This window comes from Littorina saxatilis, linkage group LG17, assembly GCF_037325665.1.
Source record: "Littorina saxatilis isolate snail1 linkage group LG17, US_GU_Lsax_2.0, whole genome shotgun sequence".
NCBI classification, from domain to species: Eukaryota; Metazoa; Mollusca; class Gastropoda; order Littorinimorpha; family Littorinidae; genus Littorina; species Littorina saxatilis.
In genome coordinates, this window is record NC_090261.1 from 18003429 (window position 1) to 18022496 (window position 19068).

At 43.0% G+C, this 19068-nt stretch overlaps 1 protein-coding gene and 1 pseudogene across 1 annotated transcript in view; one reads left to right on the plus strand and one right to left on the minus strand.

Moving 5' to 3' along the window:
• Positions 1–16903, plus strand: part of LOC138952794 (uncharacterized) — a 44562-nt gene extending 27659 nt beyond the window's left edge. Inside the window, exons 4-5 of the mRNA XM_070324535.1 lie at positions 3912–4027; positions 15514–16903. Of these exons, the coding sequence (XP_070180636.1) occupies positions 3912–4027; positions 15514–15672 (275 nt within the window). The 3' untranslated portion in view covers positions 15673–16903. The remainder of the gene's footprint in view (positions 1–3911; positions 4028–15513) is intronic.
• On the minus strand, positions 4713–8646 carry LOC138952533 (uncharacterized; annotated as a pseudogene).
• Positions 16904–19068: the final 2165 nt, after the last annotated feature.

Consider the following 19068-nt stretch of genomic DNA (forward strand, 5'->3'; position numbering starts at 1 on the left):
TTTGGGCTGTGGCCCCGAAGCCTGTGGTGGATCTCTTCGCCACCAGATTCTCCAGGCGCCTTCCGGTGTTTGTCTCCCCCTTCCCCGATCCGGAAGCGTGGGCGACCAACGCCTTGGACATCCCCTGGACAGGGCTGGAGGCTTACGCCTTCCCGCCCCTCCAGCTACTCAGCCAAGTCCTCAGGAAGGCGGAATTGGAGAGGCCGTCCCTGCTTCTGGTCACCCCTCTGTGGCCGTCTCAGCCCTGGTTTCCGGACCTTCTGAGACTCGCACACGGCCCTCCAATTCCTCTGGCTCTGGTACCAGGCGAACTCGTTCAGCCTCGCACCGGAGTTCCTCACGGGCACCCGCAGTCTCTCAATCTTCACGCGTGGAGACTGTGAGGTCCGCTCTGAGGCGGTCTGGGGCTTCCGACCGCACTTTGGAGTTGGTGCAGCGCTCACATAGGGCCTCTACCTCCTCAGTGTATTCGTCGCATTGGCGTGCCTGGGTCACCTGGTGTCAGGCTCATGGGCTGAACCCGGTGGCTCCTCGTACGATGCACGTAGCCAACCACTTAGCGGATTTGTCTTCCCAGGGGGCTTCTTCCTCCTCTTTGAAGGTGCGCAGGTCGGCGATTGCCTCGACTCTTAAACAGATCGGTCATACCATCAATGTTAGCGGAGTTGTCGCTGGGGTTATTAAGGGCGCGTCTTTGCAGGACGTTAAGCGCTCTTCTCTGCCCAAGTGGGATCTTTTCCTTGTCCTCGAGTTCTTGCGCTCGGCGGACTTCGAGCCTCTAGAGGGCTCTAGCCTCGCGAACCTTACTCGTAAGGCTCTGTTCTTGCTACTTCTGGCCTCGGCCCGCAGAGGTAGCGAGATACACGCTCTTTCAGGCAGTCCGCAGGACATTGGCCGAGAGCGTGACGGCTCCTTGTCTTTGCATTTCCGGGAGGCCTTTCTGGCCAAAAATCAGACACCGGATCAGCCTTCTCCCTGTGTCCTTGTGAGGCCCCTGTCTCATATTGTGGCGCAAGATGACCCAGACATGGTCAATTGCCCGGTTAGGGCCCTGGAGGCATATTTAACCCGGACTCAGCCCATCAGGTCGAGCTCCCAGAAGCTCCTCTTTATTTCCTTGAATACGTCCATGGACAGAGATATCACGAGGACTACCTTGGCCAGGTGGGTGTCGGCTCTCATAAAACAAGCTTATGTGTGGAGTCTGGCACAAAAGGGGGGGGCTCAGCCTGCCTTTCCTCTCGAGTCGGCTAGAATGCACGAGTCCCGGGCATGGGCATCGTCATTGGCTGTTTTGAGGTCCCGAAGACTCGACGACGTCCTGCGCACAGCATACTGGCGTTCAGACGACGTCTTTATCTCGTTCTACTTGAGAGACATCGCCGCGGTATGCCGTGATGGCTCAAGGACCCTCCCCGCACTGGTGGCAGCGGGGCAATGCCTCTCCAGATCATAACAGTGAGTTTGAAATTTTTTACTTCTTACCCACCACCTTGTTGGAGTTATCTGCTAATATGTGACTCGGAGTAAGAATATGTAATTTAATCGAAAATTTTTAATTAAATTTTCATTTGATTAATATACTTACCCGAGTCACATAGGTAATTCCCTCCCACCTTCCCCGCTTGTAGTTTCTTTGGATTCTAGAAGTCGAATGAGGGTGTCTCGTACTGGGTACGAGATCTGTGGCGTGACACGCTACGGGAGGCAACCCAGGGTAGCAAGCTTGCTACTTTTTAGTTTGGGTTGCTTCCCTTAGACTATAGACGGGATAGCGTTTTTCAGTTAACCTAGCATCTCGACTGCGTCAATGCTAATATGTGACTCGGGTAAGTATATTAATCAAATGAAAATTTAATTAAAAATTTTCGATTTAAATGTGAAGATGTTAATATTACCCATGGTCTGAGCCGTTCACACAAGCAATCTGGTGATGAAAATAGCTTCTAAATTTCTAAAGTCAGTTTCTGGAAGATCACTATGGGTATTGGTCATTGCTATTATTCTTGTTGTTGTTGGTGTTCGTCCTTTGTTGTCGAAGGTGATCATGGCTCAGGATAGGCTTGTGTGTTTGGTACGGTGAGCCAGAAGATGTCGGATCAGGCATGCATGTCAAAGCTAAGACACCTGTTGCTGTTGTGTTGTTTTTGTTGTTGTCTATCCTTAATTGTAAAAGATGACCATGGATCAGAAGTAGATCAGTGTGGTCTAGCTGGCGAGTCCAAAGGTGTCCGATGAAGCCCCATGGGTTAGGAATCTGGTTCGTTGTTGTTGTTGTTTTGTTGTTGTTGTTGTTTGTCATTCGCTGTCACGCTGACCAAGGCTCACGATCGGCTTGTGTGTTTGGTCGGTTGTGTCCGGAGGTGGATGACGTGGCCTATCTAGGGTCGGAATCCTCTGCCACATGTAGAGCATGCACACATGTGACATGGCCAGGTACCACACTTGAGGTACTGGTTGTGCGAAAAAATGCATCCCTGGCTTTACGAACGAGTGAGCACTTTCTCCCTGCATCAGCAGTTTTTAGCGGTCTAGCCATCAGTATGAATCAGACTGCGTCAGTTGGATCTGTAGTTGGGCAAGCAGCTTCTCGGAGTCGAATATTGAACCCCGAAAACTGAAAGCATCACTTATCCACGGACTCGTCAACACTGTCTGTACGTCTAGCAGTCGACAGGATATTCCCCAGCACAACCTCGATGTTCACCGGAAGCGGCGACGAAAAAAATAATCCCGGAAATAATACAAAAATACATGAGTCACTTGATACAAATAGATGAATCAAAAACAATCCCAAGCAGATTGAGTCTCTTGTCTCTCCGAAGCACTGCCACAGTTGTCAGATATAGCATTCTAATAGAAATCTGTTTGGCGTAGAATTAATAATCAAAATGGCGGTCCCAATGACGGTTCGCGAATTTTCAAGTAAATAATTTTTTCACTTATTTATCATTACTTTTATGCATTCGCGCCTATCCGCTCAGGTAGCCAGAAGTATGAAAGTCCCGAGTTTCCTTTTCAGTAAATGTCCTCTATTATTCGTGATCATGCGTTATTCACCTCGCATTTGAGAAACTGCTCTCATCGAACATTATGACCTCAGAAAAAAACGAAAACAGTCTTTCAAGATCAAAACACAGTAGATACTGACTTTCTTTTTACACATCGGGCATCAGAGTTTTGTACTGTCTGTTTAGATAAAGATGAATTTACTTCGCTTCGAACATTTTGGTACCGGTAGCTCATAATTTATGAACGTTAATTCCGTTACAGCAGCAGTGCAGTTTTTGAAGTAATGTATGTCTGCAGGTTCGCTTCAGATCTAGGAAGACAGGGGGGAAAAATGGTTGAAAACAGATCTGTTTTGTGGCTGTACTTTGTCTTTGAATTTTGAGTTTTAATTGGGTTAGGCTCCCCCTTAAGGATTTACTGAAATGTACCGCTTCAAAAACTGCCTTTTATGCCTTCTGAGAGGATTAACACCCACACCGTTAAGCATGCCATAGCGTCTATGTTGGACAAGATATGTGAAAAAAAACGGACTGTTTTAAATGCATATTTGATGCAGATGTTCTGTCTAATGACATGCAGAACATGTTTTGTTTCAGTTTTTCTGATTTGTTGTTGATATTAACGCGGGCACCTTGATTTTGCGAATTTGATTTTGGGGGATGTCTGTGTTGTAGGTGCCACTGTATAGACACTATGTCATGTAAACTCAATCTGTTTTCTGAATAAGGTAGGGATATGAATGGCCTTTTTAGTCATATAATTGGTTTTACAATCAACAGCCTCGTCAGAAAGTTCTGACCTGAAACGCATCTGCCTATTTTTTTCATGACAGGTAGTATGAAACATCCTTAGATTGTGATTGTTCAATGTGTCTTGACTGTTTTGACTAATTATTTCAGGAAAAACTTTAGAGGAATTCTTGTCAACATGGAAGCGGGAAGCAGAGTTTGTGATGGCAGCTAGAACAAATGATGGTTTTCCTGTGGAGCTCTTCAAGGTGGTCTCTGAAAGAAAGGTAAATTCAATAAAGTAACAAAAAAGTTGATGTTAGGCTCTTTATGTTTCTGAATGAGAAATATTTGTTGGTTATGAGCATCTGAATAGTATAGTAATGATCATTGCACTGAGGTGATATCCCGCAGTGGGGCACTGCGGTTATGAAATTAAAGGCCCCTCCTGTTTTTGGAACCGCAGGAGCTTTCTAGTTTGCTGTTAGGTAGATTTTTGGTTCCTCTTTCCTGTCATGCTCTCTTTTTCTTCGTGAATTCTTTTCTTTTTTCTGCCTTCTTGCTCATTCACCCGTATTTTTTCCAAAAATCTCTTCTCTTGCCGCTTGTCTCGCGATTCATGTATAGTTTAATCTGTTAGTGTTCTGATGTAAGTCCAGCAGTAGATAGGTTAAGCCTATTTTAACATACTGGAAACTGGTAATCTTCCAGTAGGTATTAATTTAGTTTTACTAAAGCCTGCTGGGACACAAGTAATGGGTTAGTGCATTTGTAAACAGGAATCGCTTGACAAGTGGCCCCCTTCATCCCCCCCTTCCTCGTCCTGATATGGCTCTGCGTAGTCGGCTGGACGTTAAGCAACAAATAAACAAACAAACAAACTGAGGTGATAAGAGATGCAGTGGAACTCCCCCTTAGCAAACCCCCCCCCCCCCCCCCTTTTACGACACACCCTTTTTATTGCGACCGATGGTTATACCACAGACCTCTTTCTTCATAAAAGTAACCCCCATTAGACGACGAGGTGAAGCAAATACCATGCTGCTGATTGGCTTTAACCTGCCATGAGGACGAACAACTAACTCAGATGTGTATGATACCCTTTTCTTTCGAAAATATGCGCATCAGAGCCACGCTTCTTTGCTGGTTTCTTGCTGATCACTGGAAGTGTTTGCTAAACATGTGTGTTTTACTAAACTCAGATGAACTCAAGCCAAACCCATGTGACCTCAATCAAAACACGTTGTGAGCAATCACTACGGGCCAGTGATCTATGCTGCAACAAATCGTGAACTTGGAGGAACTGGTGAACTCTTATTTTCAAAAGAAAGGGGTATCATATTGAGTGCATGCCACATAACATACACCAGCGTTATTTGTTCATCCTGATCGCAGGTTAAGGGCAGGCACTGGTGTTAAAAGTGATTTTTTTTGTTTCATAACTCTTGGGTCAACAAGTGTTTTAGAATTTAAGTACTCAGTCTATCTCCTGAGAAAATGGAAAAAAAAAAAAAATTGGACCATCGGTTGCCATGGTAGCAATCCAAGATGGCCGCCAAACTGCCCCTTTTTAAAACCCTAAGGCTTTTTTAAAACTGCATGAAATTTTGTTTTGATGCTTGTTATTTATACTTTAGGACAATACCGAAAAACTGATAAAGGCATTTTTTGATATCTCAAGTCATATAAAAAATATCAGTGATGAAAGTGAATGATGTTGAACTTCATGAAAAAACGCCACCAAAAATGGTATAACTTCTCAAGAAATTTTTTTTTTAACAAATCACTATCAGTTTCTGCAAAATAACACACTCAAGATGTATGCAAAGTTTCAACAAATTAACTTTATTAGAAAAAAAGCCTTAGGCTTTTAAAGTGTCAAAAATGATATTTTGAGAAAACGGACAAAACGTGTTAAAAATTGAGTTTTTGCTCAAAAATTTTTAGAAACATGTAACCAGACAACATAGACTTCAAAATCAAGTTTTTGAGAATACTGTAGAACAAAAAGAAACTGCATTCAACAAAATATTAACAAGATATCGGCCAATGTTTCAAGGTCATTGTGGTAAAAAATCATCAGCAACATGCATTCTGCCTTCAGGATGCCCATTTATGATTAGCTAATGAGCTTGGCACTTGCCACAATGTTCTTGTTAGGCTATCCCAGGGCCGTAGACCTGACCTTCTTGTGCGTGTTCCGCTCTGACGGCTAGACGACGCTGACGGGCGTAGTCCCTGCGCTGGTGCCTGGCACGTGCAGTGACAGCAGCATCAGCCTTGCGAATCCTGTGTTGGTCCCTGTTGCCCAGTGACTCAAGGGTTGACAGTGTGAGATCAACATACAGTTTGTTCATTACATGAGTGATCTCAAAGGCCCCCTCGTTGAAGACCGCCACTGCCCTTGCCGTCGCGCCGTCGACCCGCCCTTTGCCCATGAAGACTGTCTTGGGGCACCTTAGCCACACCAGGTTGTTGAGGGACTCGTTGGTGTTCTGAGTCCCCCCATGCTGCATCCTCTTCAGAAGGGCCTCGTCTGACATTCTCCTGAAGACAGGCACCATCTTCTCTGCCACTCCAGGTGCCAAGAAGGTGTGGGAGGGGATGTCGCTGTGCGATCGGGGCTCTGTGCCAGCGATGAGGGCCTTCTGGTAGAAACACCAGGTGTCAGGAGAAGTAGGACACCTGTGGTGATAAGGCCTCTCATCAGTGGACATGCAGTGGAAGAGGGTGGACCACACCGATGACCGCATCCTGTCGATGTTGTCCAGGTTGTTGACGATGGCCCCCCTGTAGTAATTTTGAAGGCTGTCACATTTTCCCTCCGTGAGGCGCCCCACGCCCTTGCCACCCAGTCGTTCATCTTTCGCCAGCTTTCTGAGGGCAGTACCCATGGTTCACGCAGTCCAACTTCTCGACCTGCACACCTGGGTACGGGTCTAGCTCCACCACAGCTTTAAAGGCAGACGAGTCCCCGTCACAGAGCATCTCGGTGTAGCGAAAGTTGTGCAACCTGACTGATCTACCCCACAACACCTTGGCGGCTTCCTGCTCCATAGCTTTGCTTGAAGAATGATGGTTTCTGCAACATTTTTGACTCACATGCGTAGCAAAAGTGAGTCTATGTACTCACCCGAGTCGTCCGTCCGTCCGTCCGTCCGGAAAACTAACTTTGGATATTTCTTGGACACTATTCAGTCTATCAGTACCAAATTTGGCAAGATGGTGTATGATGACAAGGCCCCAAAAAACATACATAGCATCTTGACCTTGCTTCAAGGTCAAGGTCGCAGGGGCCATAAATGTTGCCTAAAAAACAGCTATTTTTCACATTTTTCACATTTTCTCTGAAGTTTTTGAGATTCAATACCTCACCTATATATGATATATAGGGCAAAGTAAGCCCCATCTTTTGATACCAGTTTGGTTTACCTTGCTTCAAGGTCAAGGTCACAGGAGCTCTTCAAAGTTGGATTGTATACATATTTTGAAGTGACCTTGACCCTGAACTATGGAAGATAACTGTTTCAAACTTAAAAATTATGTGGGGCACATGTTATGCTTTCATCATGAGACACATTTGGTCACATATGATCAAGGTCAAGGTCACTTTGACCCTTATGAAATGTGACCAAAATAAGGTAGTGAACCACTAAAAGTGACCATATCTCATGGTAGAAAGAGCCAATAAGCACCATTGTACTTCCTATGTCTTGAATTAACAGCTTTGTGTTGCATGACCTTGGATGACCTTGACCTTGGATCAAGGTCACATGTATTTTGGTAGGAAAAATGTGTAAAGCATGTGAGTCGTATGGGCTTTGCCCTTCTTGTTTAGCATGGGTTGCACGCCAGGCTTCCATCTCTTGAGCTGGAAGGTTCTTGGCCTCCTGAATTCTGCAGGCATGGCAGTATTTGGACAGCACATGGAAGTCCACAACCAAACCTGTCAAGACATCGATGGCAACCCCAACTCCGTAGAGAGATGTGAAGCCCCTCTTCTGCCATGTGCCATCAAAGGAGACACTGATGTCAATGGTCCTCGTCTCCCCTCGGTTCATCGCCTCCTGCAGGTCTGCGTCGACTTCTGCGTAGGCCTTGCGGATGTCGTTGGCACTTTGGTAAAGAGCCTCTTCCCCAGCTACCACCTCAGCTTCTGTAAAAAATAAAAATAAAGATACATTATAAATTGGTCTTTTTATCATGGAAATATTCACATAGATTACCACCACCCCCCTCCCCCAACAGTCTTGAACACAAAATCTGTTCTTGTTGTGGGCATGTGTGTGCGCATGTCTGGGTGCATTTGTGTGTACAGTGGAGTCCAGCTATAACGAACCTGGGTATAACGAAATCCCGCTTTTAACGAACTGCCATTGATTTCCCGGCAGACAGCCTTCTATTTCTTACTTGTTACTTTCCGACTACAACGAACCTTTTGAACTCATTTGCATAACGAACCCCTCTTATAACAAACACGTTTTCATCGCCCCAGAGCCGTTTTGTCTCTAAAAGTCACAAGGCTACAACGAACTGATGTCAATAATTGTCTCCAAAGACAAAAATACACAAACACAAGTGCACATCGCGTGATGAGCGAACTCTGAACAAACCGCGGGAGGTGCACGGAACAGCCACAGCCACTGTGTTTTCACTATTCCAATCAGCTGCTAAGCTATGACTGTGCTCAGTACACACCAGTACACATCGGGCACAAACACGTTTTCATCGCCCCAGAGCCGCTTTGTCTCTAAAAGTCACAAGGCTACAACGATCTGCGTGTGCGGCGAGATCACAGGGCAGCTGGGTGGCCTTGTTTATAGACACTCAGCGACCTTCTTCCCAGGGGTCATTGACCTAGTTTTAGCTATGAGAGGTGGTTCTCCTTTCATATATGGCTGGGGGAAGGGAGGGAGAGAGAGAGAGGGGGGTAGCTGGCTAAACTCAGTGGGGTGTCTGGTGTCACTGTCAGCAGGAAGATCATTGGAGAGAAATAGAGAGGTGCACTCTTCCACACAGTTTCCAAGCATAAGTTGTCACGGCTTTAGGGTAGGCAGCGAGGGAGAGTGAGAGCGGTGTTGTGTTTAGTGTATTTCCGACTGAAGAGTGAAAAGTCACTGCCACAAGATCGGCATGCAGTCAATAAAGCCAGACAAAAAGAAAATAAATAACTTGATTATGACATGCAGCTCTATGCCCAGAACTGGTTTTCAAGGTTATTCTCGCAAAGCATCTGCACATGTGCCTCTGTGCTGTGTTTGTGTGGCTGCTTTCGTATGTCAGTGCATGGTGAGTGCGGTCACTGCCTTGAGGATTTATTTTATCTCTTCTTTTCAACACCATTCATACAAATCATTTTTTACAGAACGTTTAAAGAAATATTAGGAGTTTGTTGTTATTGTTTAGGAGCCACAAGAAGTGGTCAGCATAAACTCAATCCTTCACCCCTCTCGTGAGGTTGAAAACTCTACAGCGAATTACTGATATAACGAACTAAAATGCATCTCCCTTGAGATTCGTTGTACCCGGACTCCACTGTATATACATGTGTGGACAGTTTAATAGTAAACAGTTGAATGTTCATTGGAAGGGGAGTAACTTCGAGCTTGTACATAACATGTATAAAACATGTAGTCATTTACTGCTACCGTGCATTCTTTAAAAAACAAGTGGTATGATGCACACAACAGCAATGACAATTTTCACTTTTCACTTGGCAGAGTGAATGCTTGTGTGTTTGTTCCACAATGATATGAATTAGAGAGAGTTGCACCAGTGACAAAAGAAAAACAACAAACAAACAAACAAAACATCACCCAGCGGGGACTATTAATAATTATGTTATGTACCCAACCAACCCCAACAAAAGAATGGGAATTACTGAATATCTACCACACAGCAAGATTCCAGTACATTTACAACTTCCTTCTCTGAATCTGATTTCTAATGTTATTCAGTCACCTTGAAACATAATATTGCTGTTTTTGTTATTTGTGTAAATCACACACACACATACGTACAGTATGGTCTCTCTCTGTCAATTGTATGAGTGTGTGTGTGTTAGTATGTGTGTGTGTGTTGGGGGGGTAACAATGTAAGCCTAGATTGCTTATGTGCTTTGGTTTTAGTTGTTTTATCTCAGTTATCTGTATACATGTTTGTATGCTTGTTTAATTTGTGCTAGTTTGTTTTAGAATTAATTTGTAAAGCACCTGGAGTCAATTGATGGGACTCCTGCTATAGAAAAGTTATTTATTATTATTGACTCACATGCGAAGCAAAAGTGAGTCTATGTAGCTGATCATATCTGGAACAAACTCCCTTTGTCTCTATGTCTCAGTCCATCTCTGCCTTCTTTCAAAGCAAATCTCAAGACTCACCTCTTCAGAGAAGCATTCTATGATGATGTAGTTGTCGCGACCCTGTGAATGTGCACTTTTCGGATGAACAATGTTTACTGTGTGTGTGTGTGTGTGTGTGTGTGTGTGTGTGTGTGTGTGTGTGTGTGGGTGTGTGTGTGTGTGTGTGTGTGTGTGTGTGCATCATAATTGTTGTGTATACTGAGAGTTCGTTCCTGTAAGAGCCTCTGGATTTTTGTAACATTTATGTTTTGTTTTTGGTTTTTGAGTCACTTGAGAAAAAGTGACTCTATGTAATCGGTCAGTGTTAGTCTGTCCGGCCGGCCGGCCGTCCGGCCGGCCGTCCGTAGACACCACCTTAACGTTGGACTTTTCTCGGAAACTATCAAAGCGATCGGGCTCATATTTTGTTTAGTCGTGACCTCCAATGACCTCTACACTTTAACGATGGTTTCGTTGACCTTTGACCTTTTTCAAGGTCACAGGTCAGCGTCAAAGGAAAAATTAGACATTTTATATCTTTTCTCGGAAACTATCAAAGCGATCGGGCTCATATTTTGTTTAGTCGTGACCTCCAATGACCTCTACACTTTAACGATGGTTTCGTTGACCTTTGACCTTTTTCAAGGTCACAGGTCAGCGTCAAAGGAAAAATTAGACATTTTATATCTTTGACAAAGTTCATCGGATGTGATTGAAACTTTGTAGGATTATTCTTTACATCAAAGTATTTACATCTGTAGCCTTTTACGAACGTTATCAGAAAAACAAGGGAGATAACTAGCCTTTTCTGTTCGGCAACACACAACTTAACGTTGGGCTTTTCTCGGAAACTATAAAAGTGACCGGGCTCAAATTTTATGTGAACGTGACTCATTGTGTTGTGAATAGCAATTTCTTCCTGTCCATCTGATGCCTCATATAATATTCAGAACTGCGAAAGTGACTCGATCGAGCGTTTGCTCTTCTTGTTGTTGTAAAGTGTTTATGATTGTGTTCTATTCCGTCAATGGCGTCATTCCGGTAATGATGTTGTTATTGCTTTTGTAAAGCGCTTTGTGTGTTCGAAAGCGCTATAGAAATCACCATTATTATTATTTTACTCACCCGAGTCGTCCGTCCGTCCGGACGTCCGTCCGTCCGGAAAACTTTAACGTTGGATATTTCTTGGACACTATTCAGTCTATCAGTACCAAATTTGGCAAGATGTATGATGACAAGGCCCCAAAAAACATACATAGCATCTTGACCTTGCTTCAAGGTCAAGGTCGCAGGGGCCATAAATGTTGCCTAAAAAACAGCTATTTTTCCCATTTTTCCCATTTTCTCTGAAGTTTTTGAGATTCAATACCTCACCTATATATGATATATAGGGCAAAGTAAGCCCCATCTTTTGATACCAGTTTGGTTTACCTTGCTTCAAGGTCAAGGTCACAGGAGCTCTTCAAAGTTGGATTGTATACATATTTTGAAGTGACCTTGACCCTGAACTATGGAAGATAACTGTTTCAAACTTAAAAATTATGTGGGGCATATGTTATGCTTTCATCATGAGACACATTTGGTCACATATGATCAAGGTCAAGGTCACTTTGACCCTTATGAAATGTGACCAAAATAAGGTAGTGAACCACTAAAAGTGACCATATCTCATGGTAGAAAGAGCCAATAAGCACCATTGTACTTCCTATGTCTTGAATTAACAGCTTTGTGTTGCATGACCTTGGATGACCTTGACCTTGGGTCAAGGTCACATGTATTTTGGTAGGAAAAATGTGTAAAGCATGTGAGTCGTATGGGCTTTGCCCTTCTTGTTATGTTTAACCACTACCAGCAACAACTGCTACTAAGTTCATTCACTACCAGCAGCAGCAACAACAGCAACAACCACTACTACACTACTACAAAAACCATGTACAAAGTTTTCTAAACATGAAAAAATACATACCAGTCACCCGCTTATCCGCTGCTTGAAAGCTCTGCAAAACTGGGGCTGGCATCCCCATAACCGCTCCAAACTTTTGAAGAGATGCATGGCTGGCTCCTATTTCATGGCTGAATAGTGCCATTTTGGTGTTGACATCGAACGGTTTATTTTTCTGTTCCGCGTAGTTTTCTCTTGGAGAGGACATGTCCATCTTTTCATAGCCACACCCGGAGCACCGAAGCTTTATCTTGTTGGCAAACCCCTTGTTCTCTTTATCACCGTCCGCGTTTCTCTCCAGAATACTGACATCAAGTCCTGGTTCCAGGCAGTCGGGGCACAGCGCTTCACACACCAGCATCGGCAGTTGATGAACACTGACGATGGTGTATTGTTGCTCCATTCCGTCAGCTGCAGGGATATTTGCACTGGCCGCATCAATTTTTCTCCTTGATGAAGAAATTTGAAGTGAAGCATGTTCTTCAACTTCAACTTCGTCTTCGATCGCGCTTGTAGTAGACGAACAAACTGCGCCGTCGAGTCGCACTTTCTTTTCTGCCTTTTCAATACGAGCATTCGCAGTTACTGCAAATCTCCCCAGTGTCTTTTTTCTTGGCATGTTTAACGTTGAAAATGTGGCAAAGCTGATGAAAAATTGAAGTTTCCAGAAAACGAGAAATGCAGTCGTGAATATTTCGCGCTGTTTCGATTCTCAGCAGACGACAGAGCTGAAAAGATCAAGCTTCGCTCTTGAGGCAAGGGCTTTGCAGAAGAAACATCAGACAGAGATGCCAGAGCTAGTGGAGCCACCATCTTTCTCCCTTGATGCCCCACCCTGGGAAGACAGACAAGGAAACCTGGACATACAGACCAGTGTCCCCTACCTCACAACAACGGACGAGCAGAGCAATGCGACGAAAAAAGCCCTGACTCTTGCCATGCTTGAAGAAAGGTACCCCCAAGAAGCATGGATACGGGTGTATACCGATGGGTCAGCCACAGAGGCCATCAAAAATGGAGGATCGGGGGTGTATGTCCAGTACCCCAGTGGAGAGAGGCAAGCAGAGGCTATACCAACAGGCCTCCACTGTACAAACTACAGAGCTGAGGTACAAGCACTGATCCATGCAGCATACACCATCAACGACAGAGTCAACCATGACAACCAGGTGGTCTTCCTGACTGACGCTCTGTCAGTACTACAAGCAATGACCAGTAGCAAACTGCCTCAGCTGGAACACGCTCTACACAACATCAAGAGCCTGAGGACAGTACTGCAATGGATCCCCTCCCACTGTGGTGTACAAGGAAACGAAGAGGCGGACAGGATGGCAAAGCTGGGTGCAGAAGATGAGCAAGAGAACAACCCTGTGAGCCTGACAGAGTTGAAGACCATCATTAAGTCTCTGCACAGGACGCCCCAGCCACAGGACAGCTACCACCTGCTATCCAGACCACAGCAGGTGGTCATCTTCCGCCTGAGAACGGAACACAACAGACTTAACCAGCATCTCCACGGGAAGCTGCATGTTGTGCCCTCCCCCATGTGTTCTTGTGGAGAAGCAGAGCAGGACACGGCCCACATCCTACGAGACTGCAGGAACCACCAGGTGCTGAGAGAGGAAATCTGGCCATTGCCGGAGTCCCTGCACAACAAACTGTACGGGCCAGTGGCTGCGCTGCAGAAGACCACTAATTATATCTCAAGATCTGGACTCCAAGTGTGATCGGCGATCGAAAAGAAGAAAAGAAGAAGAGCAGACGACAGACACATTGCATTGTGGGAAGGCCGAATTTTGCCTAAGTGTACCGGGAATATCCGGAATTTGTCATTTGTAATACAATTGGTCAATAGTAAAATCTATTTATACGAACTGTTCCGAACCAGTCATCGGCTTTCTTCGGCCCGATACGAACACTCCCGAACTTATCATCGGCTTACTTCGGCCCGCAGGAATGTCTTCCAGTTCGTTCGCAAACGGCAGAAAAAAACGTCATCGGATATTCCCGCTGGTCGCGTCACAGCTGATTTGCATAACAGGAAAGACAACTCTTTCCAGTCATGCAAACATGACCGCTGTTCAAAGAACTCAAAGAGCATTATCAACTCGCCAACAGACAACATTTGCTTGTTTGCGTTTTTAAAATCCAGAATTGCATACACAGACATTGTGTACTTTGCCGTTTAGACCGTTTATTAATATTTCTGATGTAAGATATATGCACCAGTGTGACCAGAAGAGGTTCAACATCCAAAATCAGAAAGAACAAGTCGCGTAAGGCGAAAATACAATATTTAGTCAAGTAGCTGTCGAACTCACAGAATGAAACTGAACGCAATGCCATTTTTCAGCAAGACCGTATACTCGTAGCATCGTCAGTCCACCGCTCATGGCAAAGGCAGTGAAATTGACAAGAAGAGCGGGGTAGTAGTTGCGCTAAGAAGGATAGCACGCTTTTCTGTACCTCTCTTTGTTTTAACTTTCTGAGCGTGTTTTTAATCCAAACATATCATATCTATATGTTTTTGGAATCAGGAACCGACAAGGAATAAGATGAAAGTGTTTTTAAATTGATTTGGACAATTTAATTTTGATAATAATTTTTATATATTTAATTTTCAGAGCTTGTTTTTAATCCGAATATAACATATTTATATGTTTTTGGAATCAGCAAATGATGGAGAATAAGATAAACGTAAATTTGGATCGTTTTATAAATTTTTATTTTTTTTTACAATTTTCAGATTTTTAATGACCAAAGTCATTAATTAATTTTTAAGCCACCAAGCTGAAATGCAATACCGAACCCCGGGCTTCGTCGAAGATTACTTGACCAAAATTTCAACCAATTTGGTTGAAAAATGAGAGCGTGACAGTGCCGCCTCAACTTTCACGAAAAGCCGGATATGACGTCATCAAAGACATTTATCAAAAAAATGAAAAAAACGTATGGGGATATCAATCCCAGGAACTCTCATGTCAAATTTCATAAAGATCGGTCCAGTAGTTTGGTCTGAATCGCTCTACACGCACGCACGCACGCACACACACACACACACACATACACACACACATACACCACGACCCTCGTTTCGATTCCCCCTCGATGTTAAAATATTTAGTCAAAACTTGACTAAATATAAAAACAAAATGACCAGAGAACAAAAAAATCACTTTTTTCACTGTGGTGTCTGCCCTGTCAATTGGCAGCGTGGTACTTTCTTCGCCTTGTTTTGAAAAGCTTGACTCTGTAAAAGGAGCTCTTACTCTACCAGACCGCTTAAAATCCTGACAGCTATTTCTGAACATTATTTATTTTACAATTTCCGCTGGGATGGCAACTAGTGAGAAAATTCCTGAAGGTCAAAAAAGAAAAGTGCTGGGGCATCAGCAAAAGAATTTATTTAAAGAAAATATTCAATTGTTTTTTTTAAGTCTGCATGTGAACTGTAGAGGTAAAACTAAGACTATGTTCTGCATCTCAACAGGTGCACTGTTTCCTGCAAGTGGCTGACCCTGCCCAGTTGGACCAGTTATCTTTCCAGCTGCCCATTATGCGAGAGAATGGACACAATGTGGACCTTCAGTGTCGAGCTGTTCAGTACCTGCCCGAATACTGTACACGCATCTTCAATGAATCGTTATAAGGTGCCATAACACTGGCTGTTGTTCCGGAGTCTGGACAGCTTTGAAGTGTGTTCCATAAGTGTTCATTGGTGGGCAGAGACCTGTCACAAAATGACTGGGGGAGATGTGCACAGCATTTGTGTGTGCTCTTAAAAGTGTTCAGCATTAGCTTGTCACAGTTCCCACTTAAATGATAAGTGAAATGGGTGAGCTGTAGGTATTTGAAAGTGTTAGAAAGGGGTGCTTATGATGCTTTCATTGCACATGATGCTTTGTTTTTTATGTGGCAAGTGATTTTAGCAGGGGTCAGGGGTTATAAGTAACAAAGAAACACAGAATTGCTGGAATGCAGATGGAGGAAAGGGCTTGGTGGTTAATGAAAAGGGAAGGGGTCTGCTGTCAGCAAGTATGTCTTATATTACAATGATTTTACTGAACCGGTAAGATGATTTCTGTTCAGCAAATGTGTTACTTTGGGCGTATGTGAAAGCAGAGTACATAATTTGCAATTATTAACTGTTTATTTGTTGATGTTATCATGTGTTTGAAAAATGTTGGTGACAAAAAGGGGGGAAGCAGCTCTTGGTTGGCAAAACACACAAACAGGTAAGCTGTGTTATTGCATCAGTGCTGTTAATTTTAAACAGTATTTGTTTCCTAGCAGAATTTTTTTTTTATCAGGTAAGCCAACCTTCTGCATACTTTTTCCTTTGTAAACTGTGTGTGATTTTGCAGTTATTTGCATGTCATGGATTATTCAGAATTGAGTCAAAATATTGAACATTGGACGGACTAGCACAATAGTCATTTACACCCTTTACAATGTTCAAGTGATTTAGTGAATAACATGGCATGAATATCTGCTGTAGCTTGTTTTTATTGAGGAAAAGTTCTTTTGTTTAACTTTGATGGTCGGTTTGTGTTTTTCTCATTTCCCCATGTTCTTTACTCTACTCCTTTTTTTGCTGTCTTTTCTTCTTTTTCTGGACATAATTCATCCTGCATGGCTGAATTGCACATAAACTGTTGTATGTCTGTTTAACATAAATGTTTGATGGATTTTGGCTTACTAAAAGTAAAAACTGGCCAGTTTTTTTTCTCCTTGTTTTTCTTTGATTTCATTACATTTTGTTAGAAATCTGAGTATTCTGTAAGTCTATAGTCATCTATGAATCAACTTCAGAAAGTTAACGCAAGTCATTGTGATTTTGTTTGTAGAAAGAATATTCAATAAATATGTTTACAATACCCTGTGCCACTCTTTGTTTCTGTTCCTTCTTACTGATTGTTTTAACGTTGAATCATTCATGGCTGAAATGTGAATTTGTAATAAATCTGTTTACAGGTTAGCATGAAATGATAGGATGCTGTCCAAGGTTCTGGGACATACCCTGAACAAGATTTTATGCTTTTTGAAAGAGATTAAGATTTTTAACAAGATTTAAAGTATCAACTGTAAAAGAATTTTAGTTTTAAGGAACCGTCCACCTTTTATTATTACTACAATTTTAATTTCAATAAGAATTTTCAGGTTTTTAACGACCAAAATCATTAATTAATTTTGAAGCTTCCAAGCTGAAATGCAATCCCATAGTTTGGGCTTTGTAGAAGATTGCTTGAGCAAAATTTCATTCAATTTGATCGAAAAATGAGCCTCAGCTGTCACAAAAAGCCGGATAAGACGTCATCAAAGACATTAGAAAAAAAACTACTTCTAGTTATATCATTTGCAGGAACTCTCATGAAAAGTTTCATGGTCCAGTAGTTTTTTCTGAAACGCTCTACACATACACACACACACACACACACACACACACATCATCACCCTCGTCTCGATTCCCTGTCTGTTAAAACATCTAGTAGACGGGCGCAATGGCTTGGTGGTAAGACGCCGGCCTCCAAAGCGGAAGGTCGTGGGTTCGAATCTCGGCCATGCCTGGTGGGTTAAGGAGGAGATTTTTCCAATCTCCCAGGTGAACTTATGTGCAGACTTGCTAGTGCCTTATGTGCCTTGTGTACACACAAGACCAAGTGCGCACGGAAAAGATCCTGTAATCCATGTGGGCTATAGAAACACAAAAATACCCAGCATGCTTCCTCCGAAAGCGGCGTATGGCTGCCTAAATGGCAGGGTAAAAACGGTCATACACGTGAAATTCCACTCGTGAAAAAACCCACGAGTGTACGTGGGAGTTTCAGCCCAACGAACGCAGAAGAAGAAGAAGAAAAAACATTTAGTCAAAACTTGATTAAATGTAAGAAGAAACTTTTCTTTAATTGTAAGCACATTTTCAGAGTAAACATGACATAATTAGTTATTTATATAATTTTGGAATCAAGAAATGATATTGGGAATACAACTGATGCAATCACTTTTGGATCTATTACTAAGATTTTTATGAGAGTTTTAATGTCAAAACTCGTTAATTGTTAAGCTTCCAAGCTGAAATGCAATCCCATAGTCCCGGACTTGGGCAAAGATTACTTGACCAAAATTTCAAATATTTGGGTTGAAAAATTCTCAACTTTCACTAAACACCTGGATATGACGTCATCAAAGATATTTTTATTTTTTATTAAAAAACCCACGTCTTTCAATATCACACAAGCGCGCTGCCCACACGACTTACCACAACATTTTTCCCCAAGCAAGTGACGAAAATGAGGCTGTATGAACGGAAACATCCGGTGGATGAACGGAATCAGTTGACACACCGTGAATGTGCATAGTTACACTAGCCTCCATGGAATCCATTCTTTGCTTTTAGATCTACTACTGAAAAAAAATCACCCTTGCAGATGGTTAGACTCGCTGTTTCTTTATGTTTAGCGCAACATGTCTGATTTAGATTTTTCTTTTTTTTTGTGGTTTGATTTAGCTTCATTCTACTCAGAAAAAATGTTTTAAACATGATTAACTAAATATTACTTTATGAATGTTTGCTAATAGAAACGTACGTTTGTCAACACAGCAACATGTTTTTAAAAAGGACGATATAGAACACTCAGTAGGTTGAGGGGGGGTTTCCCAATTGTATTAGGGGTTCATTAGTTGAGGGTGCTAGGGAGGTCCGGACATTTTGAAAAGTATCTGTGCTATAGCTTTCTATCTCATCCTCATTTTTGAATGTTGTTCTTCACACACACACACACACCAAAGCAAAATCACACACACACACACAAACATATGAACTCGTTCTGCGCAATAGTGTATAACTAGAGATGGCCTACGTGCTTGCTCAATATCTCGTGCAACACGACGGTCAGATTGACCTGATCTAGTTCACTGGAGGGGTAAAGACCACAGCACCATTCTGATCATCATCGGTCCATGCCGTATCGCCGGGACCCGAAGGGAAGTAACTCATTTTACCTGAGTTCAGTCCCCTGTTTCTTACAGGTGAGATTGGCGAGTG